Genomic DNA, 16,702 nt, shown 5'->3' with positions numbered 1-16,702 from the left:
TCTCCTAATTCTTTTTTTTTTTTTAAGATTTTATTTATTTATTTATTTGACAGACAGAGATCACAAGTAGGCTGAGAGGCAGGGAGAGAGAGAGGAGGAAGCAGGCTCCCAGTTGAGCACAGAGTCCGATGCAGGGCTCGATCCCAGGACCCTGAGATCATGACCCGAGCCAAAGGCAGAGGCCCTAACCCACTGAGCCACCTAGGCGTCCCTTATTAATCTGTTAAGGGCATCTGTTTAAACTCTGTGGATGCCAACCACAGGCATTTATCATCAACTTTCAAATCCCTGGATTTTTGACAAGTTGTACTATTTTGGTTCAAACCAGCAGACTTCCACTTGGAGAAATCTAAAAAGCAAAGTTGATTTATTAGAATGTAAATAATAAGACAAGCTTGACTAATTTGTATAAATTCTTTTGTCAGAGAAGCAGTCCCATGTTCTGCTCTTCTCCCAGATGTATTACTACTCATTCATAGCTTATTGTATTTTACATGGCCTATACCTGCCATTCACACAGATGAATTGAACTGCCTCTCATTTTTTGTATTCTCTAGTATTACATAGTTTAATTTATTCCCCATGCTCTATTACATATTCAGTATTCCATAAGAGTTTTTGTTCAATAATGACTAAAATTTACCAGGTTATAAAATTTTGGATAACAAAATTTATTTCTAACCATTTATTTTATGTTTAAAGATTTTATTTATTTATTTGACAGAGATCACAGGTAGGCAGAGAGGCAGGCAGAGAGAGAATGGGAAGCAGACTCCCCGCTGAGCAGAGAGCCTGATGCAGGGCTCCATCCCAGGACCCTGGGATTATGACCTGAGCCAAAGGCAGAGGCTTTAACCCACTGAGCCACCCAGGTGCCCCTTTATTTGTTTAAATACATACTATCTATTCTAAAGACATTCATTTTTAAAAACTTTTAATGAATGGTACTACTTAAATTCCAATGAGATGGTCTTTCCTCAATACACCAATATCTTCAGAAATCTTTAAGTCTTAGACAAACAGAAGTTTATATGAGAAAAGAAAGCCTTGGGGGATGTGATCATTTCCATGTAAAGACAGACTAAGTCTCGGGCCACACTAGATCCAAAAACTACAGTGCCATGAAACAAAAAATGAATATATAATAAAAATATTTTCCTTTTTTTAAAACAAGATTGTCTGATTTACACCTCTTAAGAAAAGTGAAAGCAAAAAGCAAGAAATGCAGGAATGAAACCTTAATGCCCATTTCATCCAAAGGGCCCTGTTAACACTTTGAATCCATGAACCCTGTAGAGGGTTTAAAACAGTTCTCACACGTCATCTGAGAATCCACGGAGTTCCAGGATCCATCCATTCACAGGATCCAAGAGGTCAAAACTATTTTCACAACAATGATAAATGATATTTGACATTTTCACTCATTCCCTTCTTCAGTGTATGGTAAAGTTTTCTGAACATACAACACGTGATAATATCACAACTTGCATGATTGATGGGTCATAGCTCTAAAGGCTAACAAATTTTACGTATATTTGCTTCTTTATGTTTGTTTTAATTTCTACTATTGTAAATATCAACAGATGGAACACACTTAAACAGAAGTTCTTTGGAATTCCCAATAATTTTTAAAAAGTCTAAAAGGACCCACAGGCCAATGAGTTTCAGAATTTCTGTTGTAAAAGATTATGTCTACCAAATATTAAGATATAACTACTTACTTCCCGCATTTCAAATAATCAAACACACCACAGACACACACACACACACACACACACACACACACATCTGCTAATCAGAACATCTGTTTGGCTTAAGATGATGAACATCGACACTAAGATGAAATAAACTTAAAACACAATTCACATGTTAGCAAATAAAGCTAGACTCTAAGTAAAGTTCAGAATTCGGATAAACATTGTGAACACCAGAAAAAGGTTAGAGTCTAATAACTAACTTCTGGGAAGCCCTAGGAATTAAAAGGGCTCCAAACTGGGAACATTAGGAATTTAAAACATAAAAGTAGAAACTTGAGCTAAAGCTTACATTTTTAAAATCTCTTCTTCTTACACTTATAAATATCTTTTGTTCAAACATGGATATCAGCAATAACATCTACCTTATTAATATCAAATACTTCACTTAAAATTGCAAAAAAAAAAAAGGAATTCAGAATAAAAAGACTGTGAGCGTTTCAAATATTTTTACTGTACTACTTTCCACAGTTAAATTTCTATTGTAAAATTTACCTGATTCGGATGTTTCTTTTTCCTCCATTTCTCCTGGTTTATTAGGAAGAGAATGGTTTACTTCAACACCAGGCTGAATGGGTATTGAAACAACACAATTAAGACAATGTACATTTCATACAATCTGTAGTTAAAAATTCAAAATAAAAGTATGTTTTACCTTCAAGTAAGAAAATTTTCCTGGAGAATCTAAAAAGCAAAAGGGACATATACTTAATTATATGTAAATATGAGAGCCAAGTAAACATTCATGCAGTTGGTACTAAGCTGAATCCTTGTGCCTGGCTCTGATTACATTAGGTTTTGGTGTTCTGTTTCTGGAGACAGGAAGGTAGGTTGGGAAGAAAAGCAATTTCTAATGAGAGAACAAATCATGACCCTGAGTGGACAAATGAGAAAGCCAATGGTACAATGCTACATCACATCCTTAGGGTAGTACAACAGAATCATTTATACCATTAGACTATAAGTATTTACCATGTTCTTCAATTTCTCCCATAATTTAGGCAGTACACACTTCTGATGATAGTTCAACTGAATACATAATTGAGTTATCATCAGAGAAAATGTTATGAATTGATCAGCGTGGATATACACTTTTAGGATAATAGTTACTGAAAGTACTCATTTAAATCCATACCCACGTGGGCTACTGGTATGCCTACATTTGTTGTGTCCTCTAGTTTAGCCGTCTTAAAGTTTCTTGATCCGCTCACTCAAGAAGGTATATAAAACACATCTAAGAAATAATGTACAATAAGCTTTCACTGTGGAAATATGACTACCAAAATGGGGAAAAAAATCTATTTAAATGACACAGAACTCTTAGGTACTGAAAATCTTTTGTATTTCAGAATCAGTGTCATGCTTACTGAGAATAAAAATTTTAGCATTTAGGGAACCAACACTGTAACTTCTTTTGTTTCCAAAACTACTGTGATTTGGTAGATCTTGTCTTTTTTTCTTTTTTAAAGATTTTATTTATTTGTCAGAGAGAGGGCCCAAAAGCAGGCAGAGTGTCAGATAGAGGCAGAGAAGCAGGTTCCCCGCTGAGCAAGGAGCCCCATGTGGGGACACGATCCCAAGATCCTAGGATCATGACTTGAGCCGAAAGCAGCAGCATAACCAACTGAGCCACACAGGTGACCCAAGATCATGTCAGACTTTGAACAGTTTTTGGAATCAGCAATAGTCCCAATAAATTACCTATCTTAAAAAAAAAAAAAAAAAAAAGCCATAGCTTCCGAATCCCATTTAAATAATGAATACCGATACAACACATAACTTTGATGTCCAGTAGACATGAGGAGGATGAATACGTGGCTATGATTGACCCCATGTCTAGCGCTCCATCTGCTTTCAGTATTCTCTGTGGAGCAGCTGTGATTTAGTCTGCCCTCAATACGAATACCCTCAAGCCATCCAAAGTGAATTCTCTTGAGTTTCCTCCACAACTCCAAAATTTACCAGCTAAGGTGCCTTTCCCTTTTCCCTCATTCCCCCTTCACTATGCCCCTTCAAAAAGTAATTTCTGGGAGTGCCTGGATGGAATAGTGGATTCAGCATCCGGCTCTTGATTTCGACTCAGGTCATGAGGGCAGGGTCCTCAGATTGAACCCTGCATCGAGCTCCAGGCTCAGAAGTGAGCCTATTTGAGGAATCTCTCTCCCTCTGCCTTTGCCCCTCCCCCTGATCGTTCACTGTCTCTCTCATTCTGTCTCCCTAAAACAAATAAAGAAAATAAATCCTAATAAAAGACTTACTTGTGGATCTATGGTCTTGATTGCTCTGCTTTTACACCCTTTTTATTAGGGATTATCTCCACCACTTCTTTCCTCTTTATTTAGCACTAGTATCTTACATCTATAACCTCTCTTTCTGCATCTCCTTGCTCCCCTCTAGCTAAAAACATGCTCATAATAAAAAACAAAATAATGGGTTTTCCTTGATCCTATGGTGTCTTGAAGTATCCAGTGGCCTTTCCAGATGTCTCTGTGTGGAAGTCTACACCCTTGCTACAGAGCACATGACCCAAGGACCTTTGACATTCGCATCATCTGACAGGTCAGAATGCAGGATCCCAGACCTGCTGCTCAGAATATTCATTTTTTAAAAAAATTTTTTCAAAGATTTTATTTCTTTCTTTGACAAAGAGAGATCACAAGTGGGCAGAGAGGCAGGCAGAGAGAGAGGGGGAAGCAGGCTCCCTGCTGAGTAAAGAACCCGATATGGGGCTCAATCCCAGGATCGTGAGATCATGACCTGAGCACAAGACAGAGGCTTAATGCACTGAGCCACCCACGCGTCCCTCACAATGTGCATTTTTAACAAGGTCTCCAATGATTCAGTAAAATTGGAGAAATTCTGGTCTATACTGAGTCTGCTGCCACAATCCTTCACCTTAACTTCACCTTCCAGAAGCAAGCCTCACGTTCGTCACTATCAATTCTTCAAAACTGGAAATGTCTTAAAAGTCATAAACTTTCTAATGGACTTTGAATCATGGCTAAAGCTTCCTTGATTCCCCTGAACTGACCCTGCTCTCTTGTTCCTTCCAATTCCCTTACTTTGCACTCAATGATACTATTTATGAAGTACCACCATTTTATAAGCTATTAATACAGACACACTTATTGCTGACTAGGACATAGCTCTGAATAATCAGCCATGTCAGTCCTTAATGTCTTCCCAACTATGAGGAAAGCAGGAAGAGGGGGAAATTTTTGGTACTCTGACGGGTTTTGGTACCAGAAACTCACTTGATATTATTCTTGTATTTCAAATAGTCTGCTCTTCCTTTTAAAATAATTGAGCTAAAGTTTACATTTTTCAAAAGCTCTTTTTCTTAGGCTTGTAAATATCTTTTGTTCTAACATGGTTATCAGCAATAACATTGACCTTATTTATATCCAATCCTTCACTTAAACTTAGCCAAAAAAAAATAATAATTCAGAAGAAGACTGTGAGCATTTCAAATATTTAAATATACTTCTTTCCATTATTATATTTCTATTTAAAAAAACCTGATTTGGATGTTTGTTTTTCCTCCATTTCTCCTCCTTTCTTAGGAACAGAATCTTTCTCCTCGACAGTAGGCTGAAGAGGTATTGAAACAATATGATTAGTACGTAATGTACATTTCATACAATCTGTAGTTAAAAATTCAAAATAAAAATATAAGTTTTACCTTCAAAAAAGAATATTTTCCTGGAGAGTCTAAAATGCAAAAGGGACATATAGTTAATTATATGTACATATGAAAGCCAACTAAATATTCATGCAGTTAGTACTAAGATGAATCCTCATGCCTGGCTGTGATTACATTAGGTTTTCATTTTCTGTTTCTAGAGATAGGAAGGTGGGTTAGGACAGTGACAAGACAGAAATATGAACCCATTATAAGTATGAACAAAAATACAAAACATATGCTCAACAGAACATGCAGTTAGGATTTCAAAAGTCAGATGATGTTTCAAAGGAGCATAACTAATATAGAAGACTGCACGTATACCAATGTGAACATGCTGACTGATGGGGAGAGAAGCAACTTTTAATGAGAGGAATAAATCATGACCCTGAGTGGACAAACATGAAAGCCAATGGCAGAATGCAACAGCACATCCTTAATGCAGTACAGCAGAATCCTTTTTACCATTATACTACAAGTATTAACCACGTTCTTCCATTTGTCCTGTAATTTAGGCAGTCCACATTTGTAATGATAGCTCAACTGAATGTATAATTGAGTTTTCATCAGAGAAACATTATGAATTGATTGGCTTGGATATACACTTGTAGGATAATGGTTAATAAAAGTACTCATTTTGTCCATACCCATGTGGGCTACTCGTATGCCTACATTTCTGGTATCCTCTAGTTTAGCCATCTTAAAGTTTCTTGATCCACTCATGCAAGAAGGTATATAAAACACATCTAAGAAATAATGTACAATAAGCTTTCAATATGACTATCAAAATGGAAGAATTCTATGTAATTGCCTCAGAACTCTTAGGCACTGAAAATCTTTTCTATTTCAGAATCAATGTCATACTTACTGATACTAACAATTTCAGCATGTAGGTAACCAACCCTATGATTTCTTTTGTTTCCAAAAGTAGTTTGATTTGGTAGACAAGGTCAGTTTTTAAAGGGTTTTTGGAATCAGCGATAGTACCAATAAATTACCTATGTTTAAAAAAATAAAAAGCTATAGCTTCCGTATCTCATTTAAATAATGAATACCGATCTAACATATATCTTTGATGTCCAGTAGATCTGAGGAGGATGATTACATGGCTATGATTTACCCCATGTCTAGCACTCCATCTGCTTTCAGTATTCTTTGTGGAGCAGCTGTGATTGAATCTGTTCTAGCGCAAAAACCCTCAGGCCATCTCACGGGAATTCTCTGGAGTTTCCTCCTCACCTCCAAAATTCTCAGCTAACGTGCCTTTCTTTTTTCCCTCGTTCCCGTCACTATCCCTCTTCTTCAAAGTAGTTTCTGGGGGCGCATGGCTGGAGTAGCAGATTGGCCATCTGGCTATTGATTTCGGCTCACGTCATGATGGCACAGTCCCAGGATTGAGCTCCACATTGGGCGCTGGGCTCAGAAGTGAGCCTGTTTGAGGCATCTCTCTCCCTCTGCCTTTGCCCGTGCCCCTAATCACTCACTGTCTCTCTAATTCTCTCTCCCTAAAATAAATAAAGAAATCCTTAAAACAGAGTTACTTCTGGATCTATGGTCTTGATTGTTCTGCTTTTACACCCCTTTTGTTAGGGTTTATCTTCACCAATTCTTTCCTCTTTATTCAGCACTAGTATCTCACATCTATAACCTCTCTTTCTGCATCTCCTCGCTCCCTTCTAGCTAAAAATATGCTCACAAATAAAAATAAATAATGCTTTTCCTTGTTCCCATGGTATCCTGAACTATCCAGATTTCTCTATAGAAATCCCTTGCTACAGGGGCGCCTGGGTGGCTCAGTGGGTTAAGCCGCTGCCTTCGGCTCAGGTCATGATCTCAGGGTCCTGGGATCGAGTCCCGCATCCGGCTCTCTGCTCAGCAGGGAGCTTGCTTCCCTCTCTCTCTCTCTCTCTGCCTGCCTCTCTGCCTACTTGTGATCTCTCTCTGTCAGACGGATAAATAAAATCTTAAAAAAAAAAAAAAAAAAAGAAAGAAATCCCTTGCTACAGAGCACATGACACAGGGACAACAGACACTGGCATCACCTGAGAGGTCAGAATGCAGAATCCCAGACCTGAGGCTCACAATCTGCATTTTTAGCAATGTTTCCAATGATTTACTAAAGTTGGAGAAATTCTAGTCCATACTGTGTCTACTACCACGTTCCTTTACCTTAACTTAACCCTCTAGAAGTAAGCCTCACGTTTGTCACTATCAAGTCTTCGAAACTGGAAACGTCTTAAAAGTCATAAGCTTTCTTTTTTTTTTTTCCTTAAAGATTTTATTTATTTATTTGACAGACAGAGATTACAAATAGGCAGAGAGAGAGGGAGAAGGGGAGAAGCAGGCTCCCCGGCTGAGCAGAGAGCCTGATGTGGGACTCGATCCCAGGACTCTGGGACCATGACCTGAGCCGAAGGCAGCGGCCCAACCCACTGAGCCACCCGGGTGCCCCAAAAGTCATAAGCTTTCTAATGGACTTTTTATCACAGCTAAAGTTTCCTTGATTTCCCCCGCACTGACCCTCCTCCATTCTTCTTTCCAATACTCTTACTTTGTACTCAATGATACTATTTATGAAGTACCACCATTTTTATGCCATTAAGATACACACAGTCATCACTGACTAGAACATAGCTCTGCAAAATCAACCACAGCAGTCCTGAATGTCTTCCCAACCATGAGGAAAGCAGTAAGAGCAGGAAAATTTTGGTATCCTACTCTGACAGGTTTTGGTACCAGAAGCTCACCTGATATTATTCCTGCATTTCAAATAGTCGGCTCCTCATTTAAGAGAATTATTTTGGTGGGGTTATGGACATTGGGGAGGGTATGTGTACACCTGGAGATTCACAGACCTATACCTCTGCAGCTACCAATACATTATATGTTAATAAAAATTTTAAAAAGAAAATAAAAAAATAAAAGAATTATTTTATTTTACCACCTTCCACTCTAAGAGCTGCTTATTGTCCTTCATTTACTCCCTGTATTCTCTGACTTTCTCATCAGTCACTCTTTTTATCCTTTCCACTTATTTCCTGACGTTCCTTTGTTCTTAGAGTATCTTGAAATGGAACCACTGATTTAGCTCCTTTGTGGCACCCTCAGTTTCACCTGTTCCTGACACCTAATAAGACTTCAACTTATCTCCCTTTCAATCTTTCTCCTCTCTATCTATTCAATAGGTGATTTTCTTTGGATATTTAAATATATCAGTATTCCCATTTTAAATCAATATTTTATCAAGTGACTTTCTAATAAAATACAATTCTTACCTTCTACTTGTTCATTTAATGTACTTGTCCCTTTCTGATCTGCATTTCCAGATAAATGATCAATGTATTTCTCTGGAAGACTCTCAGAATTACTCTGTTAAAATGGACAACAAAAATGAGTTGTGTAAAGATTTCCTAATCCTTTTCTAAGAAAATATCTGAATTTCCTACTTTGATAGTAATCAGACTCACAAATAAGAAAAGCATGTTACTGGAAACTGAAACATTTAAAAACTTCATATATGCTTTCTAAATTAAGTGGAATGTTTAACCTTCATTTGGCCACTGACTGTAAACTGAACATCAAATGCCAGAGTAAATATTTTCTTGGACAGAACACTGACTTATATGTACATTTCAACAGGAACTAACAAAAACACCTAACTCTCCTTTGCATTCCCCCCCAAAATAAAAGGATATTAAAAATATGTATTTAAATAAATTCTTTAATAAGTATATTTCCCACAAATTTTAACTGTTCCTAACAGCAGAACCTTTTTCCATGTTAAAATAGGACACTTGACTTAAGAAACCTGGAGTAGGTCATGTTGAGTATAAAGAGTACAGTGTGGTTACTGCTGCTTCATTTGGATAAACAAAGGCTTGGCAACTTTATTGACAGGATAATGGTTAGATGCAATGGCAAAGGAGGAAGAAACACTTTTCTTGGAATTATGTTTAAATAATAGCAAAAAATTTTAGATATAGGTATGAAACTCTCCAAAAAGTATAATAAGCTTTCATAAGGGAATAAGAAGAACATTTATTTATTAATTACCTAAAAGCTACCAGGCACTTAATTTAGTATACCCATTTTCATTTCTACAAATAACAATAATACCAGTGGTTATGACAATGGGGTGGATCTTCCTGCCTCCTGGTCATTCCAAGACATTAGAGTGAAATGATGAACAGGTGTGATCCACGGTTCTCTCTGTCTAGAATGTCTAGAAGGTCTCCAAGACCTTCACACAACTGGTCCTTCTCATCCTTCACTGGGCAGCTCTTGCCACACTCAGAGAGGTCGTTTCTGACCACCAAAATTCCATTCGCATTCTCATCCCCATCCTAACTACAAACTCCCCCAATATTCCTTAACCTAACATTTCCATTTTCTTTATATGAACTACTAACAGTGACTTACAGTGGGTTGTAGTTTCCTTATTTTTCTGCTCCTACCACTACAGCCTAACCCCTCAACTTGTACAGCCTGGTACATAGCTGGTATTCAATAACAAATGTATTTAAGGTCAAAAAACTTAAAATAATCTCACTGAGGGGGCGCCTATATGGCTCAGTCAGTTAAGCAACTGACTGTTGATTTCAGTTCAGTTCATGATCTCAGGGTTGGGAGATTAAGCCCCATGTTGGGCTCCACGCTGAGCATGAAGCCTACTTGGGAATCTGTCCCTCTTCTTCTGCCCCTCCCCACCCCTCTCACATGCTCTCTCTCTCTCTTTTTCTCTAAAAAATAACAACAACAAGCTCACTGAGAAGGTCTCAAGTACCAAGTCACCATATTAGGTATCGGCCCTTGCACAATGCAAGGGTTAAGGGCATTGATAGCCATGCAGTCCAAACTCCACATATAACTTTGGATTCCCCAAAAACTTTACTAATCTCCTATTGAACTTCCTACTTCAAAAGCAATTAGACTTAAAAATAGCAAAAGTGTATATTAAAAACCAAAATATTTAAATAGAAGACCTTAGATCTCTAGAGTAGAGATCATTAGATCTCTAGATCTAATCTACTTCTTAATCCTCATTTGACCTTGACTCTGTAAACTGAGCACGGAAGGTCAGAGTAAATTATAACCTAAAGCTGACCTTACCAATAACGTAAAGTCAATTAACACATTTTGTATGTCCTATATATTATATACTCTATTCCTACAATATAAACTAAAGAAAAGGTTATTAAGAAAATCATAAGGAAGAGAAAATACATTAACAGTACTGTCCTGTATCAAAAAAAATCTGAGTGTAAGTGGACAAACATTCAAACCCATCTTGTTCAAGGGTCAACTGTATACCTACACAATGTCACTGAAATTTAACACACCCCAAACTAGAAACCCACCTGTCCATTCTAACTTTCCTCTTCTTTTGACACTACTTCCATTTATTTTATTGCCCTTCAGAAATCTTCACGTTTCAAAAAAGTGTCCTCGATATTTAGTAAATCACTAAATACTGCTGTGATCATTTTTGTCTTGTATTTCTACAGCGCCCTTAACAGTTTACAAAGTGTTTTCACATTTGTTCATTACACATACCTGAGAGGTAGGTATTAGAACCATTTTTATAAATGAGGTCTGTGACATTCAAACAGGTTAAACAAGTTTTTCTGGGATCCCACAGCTACCGAGTGACAGAACCTGGATGCTACCCTATCTTTTGACTCAAACACGGTGCTTGCAGCGCTGTGGAGCACCTCCTTGTGCTAAGAGATCAGGCCCTTCTTACCTCCTTCCACAGTGCGACACCTTAGAAAAGGTCATCCTTACCTTACACTTATGCTTCTACAAGTACAGCTGCCACAAAGATACCCGAGGCATACTATTTTAATGATCCGAAATAGTTTTTACCTGTTGAAAACACCACTAAACCGGGGGTGCCTGGGCATTTCCGGGATCTAGCCCCATATGATACTGGGGAGCCTGCTTCTCCCTCGCCCTCTGCCCCTCCCCCCGCTCATGCTCCCTTTCTCTCTCTCTCTCAAATAAATAAAATCTTTTAAAAAATAAACAAAACACCACTAAACCAGTGGTAATAATACCACTAATATCATTATATTATTGCAATTTTTATTATAATCCCAATGCTCCTTGTAAATCTACTTCACAATCCAAATATAAGAGTTTCAGGGCCCCGCAATGGTTCAGTTGAGCTCTGTGCTCAGACTGGGGTCTGCTTCAGATTCTCCCTCTCCCTCCCACTCTCTCACTCTCTCTCTCTCAAATACATAAATACACAAAATATTTTAAAAATATACATATACATATGCATATACATACAGATAGAGAGAGAGAGATACACTTTCAAGTCCCAGGCATTATCTTTTCAAGTTCCAACTTGTAAAAAACTAAAATCCGAACTCTTTCTAGATCTCATTAGGAGTTTTGCACATCCATATACACCACAGAATCATATATCTGGCCATACGAATGGATAAGGAAGATGTGGTACATATACATGATGGAGTATTATGCTGCCATCAGAAAGGATGAATACCCAACTTTTGTAGCAATATAGACGGGACTGGAAGAGATTATGCTGAGCGAAATAAGTCAAGCAGAGAGAGTCAAGTATCATATGGTTTCACTTATTTGTGGAGCATAACAAAGAACATGGAGGACATGGGGAGATGGAGAGGAGAAGGGAGTTGTGGGAAATTGGAAGGGAAGATGAACCATGAGAGACTATGGACTCTGAAAAACAACCAGAGGGTTTTGAAGGGGCGGGGGGTGGGAGGTTGAGGAACCAGGTGGTGGGTAATAGGGAGGGCACGTACTGCATGGAGCACTGGGTGTGATGCCAAAACAATGAACACTGTTATGCTGTAAATAAACAAATTAATTAAAAAAAAAAAAAAAGAATCATATATCTGGCCATAAGCTGGCCTGGAGTAATTCTTTGGTTATTTAGATAACTTAATTTCAAAACACAAACTAATTCCTTATCACTTCTAAGCCTCCGTTTTCTGCACTAATATTACACAGCTTTCATTAGGTTAAGTTTGTAAATTAATAGAACTGTATTATGCTGGATTATTATATTTAGCACATAAATATTTTATCAATTACAGGTAAAAAGTATAAGGAAATAGTTTTTATGAGAAAATGTAGAGATGAGAGAGTAAAGTCTAAGCCTCCCTTTTACGTTTTAAAATCACTCCATGCTCTTATTTTAAAATAATAATAAAACAGTACCTCAGAATCCCAAGGTGATTCTTCATTTTGTTCTGCGAATCCTAATGCTGACAGCATCACTATAAAATAAAGTCACAGATACATTAATGAGAATATGTATTATGAATTTTAAATGTATATACAAGCCTATCCCCCTTCATGAATACTTTAATAAAATAAAAGTCAAAGCAGTAAAGATTTTCAGAGGGTTGAAGAATTTTCAGGAAGAAAAAGCTGGTTTACTTAAATAGAAAAACAGCAAAAAAAAAAAAAAAAAACCACGAAAAATATCTTAAAGAAATGGGTAACATAACTGGATCTACATACTGTGATATTTTTTATACTAGTATTTAAGCCTAGAAAAAAATGCATCAATGTTCACTAACTTACCATGTCTATCATTTTTATCTGCCCCGTCAGCAGAAGTCAAACAGTCATTAACTGTTTGCTCGTGTGGAACACTTTCAGTAATACCATCGTCCTTTGTTCCAATTGCTGGCTGCTCCTCTCCTTCCTATAAAAACAACACAAAACAAAAACCCAACTTCAGAAAACATCACATCAATTCACGTGCTCACTCACTCACTGAGAAAGACAAATCTGTCAAGTCATAGGCACTGTCCTGGGAGAAGCTGGAAAAACAAATAAAAGAGACTGCCATATATACTAGTAGGGATAGAGATGGACAAAAATAAGAACAGAAGAGTATCATTTACTAGTTCTACAGGTGAAGTGAATAAAGCACAGAGAAGGCACAAAGGGGAAAACAGTTGTATATGGGAAGCTCGGGAAATGCTGCAAAGGTAGGGCTGTATCTTGAGAGAGAGATACACAAAGATGGTGTGAAGGGCATTCTAGAAAAGGTAGAATGAGCAAAAGGATGACATATGGAATAACACAGTAAGTGACGATAGCTACGGAAGATGGCAAAACTGGAACACAATTTTTGGGAGTGGGATAGAGACAGAATCGGAAAACCAGGACTGAAACAAAAAAGGCAAGTGTCATGCTGGAATATGGACTTTCTCCTTCAGGTAATGGGTATCCACTAAAGAAGCAGAGGAGTTACATCACCACAAATATATTCTAGAAAGGTCACTCTGACAGCAATGAGGCACAAAGGGGCACCTGGGTGGCTCAGTGGGTTAAAGCCTCTGCCTTCGGCTCAGGTGATCAGGGAGCATCAGGTCATGATCCCTGATGCGGGTGATCGAGCCCTGCATCGGGCTTTCTGCCCAGCGGGGAGCCTGCTTCCTCCTCTCTCTCTGCCTGCCTCTCTGCCTACTTGTGATCTGTCTGTCAAGAAAATAAATAAAATCTTTAAAAAAAAAAAAAAAAAGGAACCCAAACCAGAAGAGGATTTCAAAATTGTAGGTGAGAGAGGGAATTATAGTAAGATATGAAAAATGGGAAGCCGGTACAAAATAATGAATGGAGAGTGACTGAATGTGGTGATTTTTTTTCTTTTTTTGCTTTTTAATATTTTTTAAAGGTTTTATATTTATTTGTCAGAGAGAGAGCACAAGCAAGAAGAGTAGCAGGCAGAGAGAGAAGCAGACTCCTCGCTGAGCAAGGAGCCCAACGAGGGACTCAAGCCCAGAACCCTGGGGTCATGCCCTGAGCTGAAGGCAGATGCTTAGCCGACTTAGCCTCCCAGGCACCCCTTTTTCTAATTTAAATTCAATTAATTAACATAATGTATTATTGTTTTCAGAGGTAGAGATGTGATGTTTTTTTTTTCTAAAAAGATTTAATTTATTTATATTTAGAAGGAGAGGGTGTGTGCATGCAGGTAAAGGAGCAGAGGGAGAGGAAGAGAGAGAATCCTCAAGTAGACTCCCTACTCAGTATGGAGCCCGACCCAGGGCTTCATACCAAGACCCTGAGATCATGACCTGAGCCAACACCAACAGTCGGATGCTTAACTGAGCAAACCGCCCAAGTACCCCTGGATGTAGTAATTTCAGGGAACTTTGGAGTCCAGGATTTTTCCTACTTCAGTGTTTCAGTGGTGCTATCTACTAGGATGGGGAAAACAAATGACAGAGCAGATTACAAAAAGTCAGGGAAGAAGAAAGGGTCAGCAACAATGTCTTCAATCTGGGACATACCAAATTTAAAGCACCCAGGAGACTTTTTTTTAAAGATTTTATTTATTTATTTGTCAGAGACAGAGAGTACAAGTAGAGGGAGGGCAGGGAGAGGGAGAAGCAGTCTCCCCGCTGAACAAGAAGCACAATGCAGGACTCAATCCCAGCACCCTGGGATCATGACCTGAACCAAAGATAGATGCTTAACTGACTGAGCCACCCAGACATCCCAAAGCACCCAGAAGATTTATGAAGAAAGTTCTAGACAAATACATTTGGAGGAGGAAAAATGACATTACTCATGATGTTAAAAAGATAAATATTGGGTGCCTGGGTGGCTCAGTGGGTTGAGTCTCTGCCTTCAGCTCAGGTCATGATCTCAGGTTCCTGGGATCGAGCTCCGCATCGGGCTCTGCTCAGTGGGGAGCCTGCTTTCCCCCTCTCTCTCTGCCTGCCTCTCTGCCTCCTTGTGATATATCTCTGTCAAATAAAAACATAAAAATCTTTAAAAAAAATAAAAATAAAAATATATACTAAATATAGATATACTAAAATATACCAACCTGATATAATTAAATAATGTAAAACTACACAGAACTCTTGAAATTATCAGAACAAAAATAAAAGCGGGGGGGGGAACCATGGGATTCAGTATCTCAATTACATACTTCAACATTAGTTTCAAGGATAGAAAATATATTTTTATTAATGTAGGCAAGTTAATGGGCACCTGGGTGACTCAGTTGGTTAAGCATCTGACCCTTGATTTCGGCTAAGGTGATGATCTCAGGTTTGTGAGACTGAGTCCCACATCACGCTCCTGCTCAGCAGGGAGTCTGCTTCTTTCCCTCTCTCTTCCTCTCCCTCTGTCCCTCCTCCCTCCCCAACTCTCCCTCTCCCTTGCTCTGAAATAAATAAATCTTTAGAAAAAATATATACATAAGCAAGATTCATTTCTGTAATGAATACCATTTTTAAGATTAATAAAGATTTAACTGCAAAACACCAATTCAATATTTTTGTAAGACTACTCATTTTTAAAAATTCATCTTAAAAGATTTATATTAATAAGAGAAATATGGGCTTTTAGAATTCTGAGGCATTTTTAAGTACTACTATGATATATGAGAAAAATATAAAACTCTATTTTAAAACTCACATGGTTTTCTTATTCCACTGTGAGCAGCATATTTCACCAGTAGTTAAGGACCAGAGAAAGAATCTAGTATAAAAAATAATCATGATCATCCAAGTTAAAGGTTTTAAAGCCTCCAAATACATGTGTCATTATCAAGCAGAACCCAATATTCACATGAGGAAAGAAGAAAGGGACAAAAAACATAAATAAATAAAATCACCAGTATTTCTGAATTTCAGATATGAAAGAATTCACATGTTAAATTTAACAACTATCAGAGCTCCTGGCTCGCTCAGTGGGAAGAGGGTGTGACTCTTGAGCTCAGGGTTGTGAGTTCAAGCCCCATGCTGGGTATAGAGATTACTTAAAATTTTTTAAATCTAAAAAGAACCCCCCAAAACTAATAGCTATGAATACTAAAGTTTCCTGATAATATAAAATGTATCCACTATTGGAGATATTTGAAAAAGTAAAAATCATCTTCCAGAAATAATTCTGTATACTCTGTTAGCAACCTTTCCTTCCTTATGATTCTATAATGACAAATAGTTCATATTAGGAAAAAACTATAAATTGTGAGTTCATTCATTTGATGTGTGTGTATGTATCTATTATATGCAGATACAATTAAAAATAAATCAGAATCAAGAAACAAGATGTTAGGGGCACCTGGGTGGCTCAGTGGGTTAAAGTCTATGCCTTCAGCTCAGCTCATGATCCCAGGGTCCTGGGATCGAGCCCCACATCAGGCTCTCTGCTGAGCAGGGAGCCTGCTTCCCCCCACTCCTCTATCTGCCTGCCTCTCTGCCTACCTGTGATCTCTGTCTGTCAAATAAATAAAATCTTTAAA

At 37.9% G+C, this 16,702-nt stretch overlaps 2 protein-coding genes across 2 annotated transcripts in view; both read right to left on the bottom strand.

Annotated features, from left to right (window-relative positions):
- LOC123946509 (ankyrin repeat domain-containing protein 26-like) overlaps positions 1-3,588 on the bottom strand; it is a 95,565-nt gene extending 91,977 nt beyond the window's left edge. The window contains exons 1-3 of the mRNA XM_046011871.1: positions 3,519-3,588; positions 2,410-2,438; positions 2,250-2,322 (exon numbers count right to left, since the gene is read on the bottom strand). Of these exons, the coding sequence (XP_045867827.1) occupies positions 2,250-2,322; positions 2,410-2,438; positions 3,519-3,588 (172 nt within the window). The remainder of the gene's footprint in view (positions 1-2,249; positions 2,323-2,409; positions 2,439-3,518) is intronic.
- A 1,759-nt stretch (positions 3,589-5,347) lies between these two features.
- Positions 5,348-16,702, bottom strand: part of LOC123946028 (ankyrin repeat domain-containing protein 7-like) — a 45,824-nt gene continuing 34,469 nt past the window's right edge. Inside the window, exons 11-15 of the mRNA XM_046011087.1 lie at positions 13,015-13,138; positions 12,646-12,704; positions 8,712-8,805; positions 6,109-6,182; positions 5,348-5,465 (exon numbers count right to left, since the gene is read on the bottom strand). Coding sequence (XP_045867043.1) covers positions 5,439-5,465; positions 6,109-6,182; positions 8,712-8,805; positions 12,646-12,704; positions 13,015-13,138 — 378 coding nt within the window. The 3' untranslated portion in view covers positions 5,348-5,438. The remainder of the gene's footprint in view (positions 5,466-6,108; positions 6,183-8,711; positions 8,806-12,645; positions 12,705-13,014; positions 13,139-16,702) is intronic.

The sequence above is a fragment of the Meles meles genome, chromosome 7 (assembly GCF_922984935.1).
Source record: "Meles meles chromosome 7, mMelMel3.1 paternal haplotype, whole genome shotgun sequence".
NCBI lineage: Eukaryota > Metazoa > Chordata > Mammalia > Carnivora > Mustelidae > Meles > Meles meles.
This window is presented reverse-complemented; position numbering and strand designations above follow the sequence as displayed.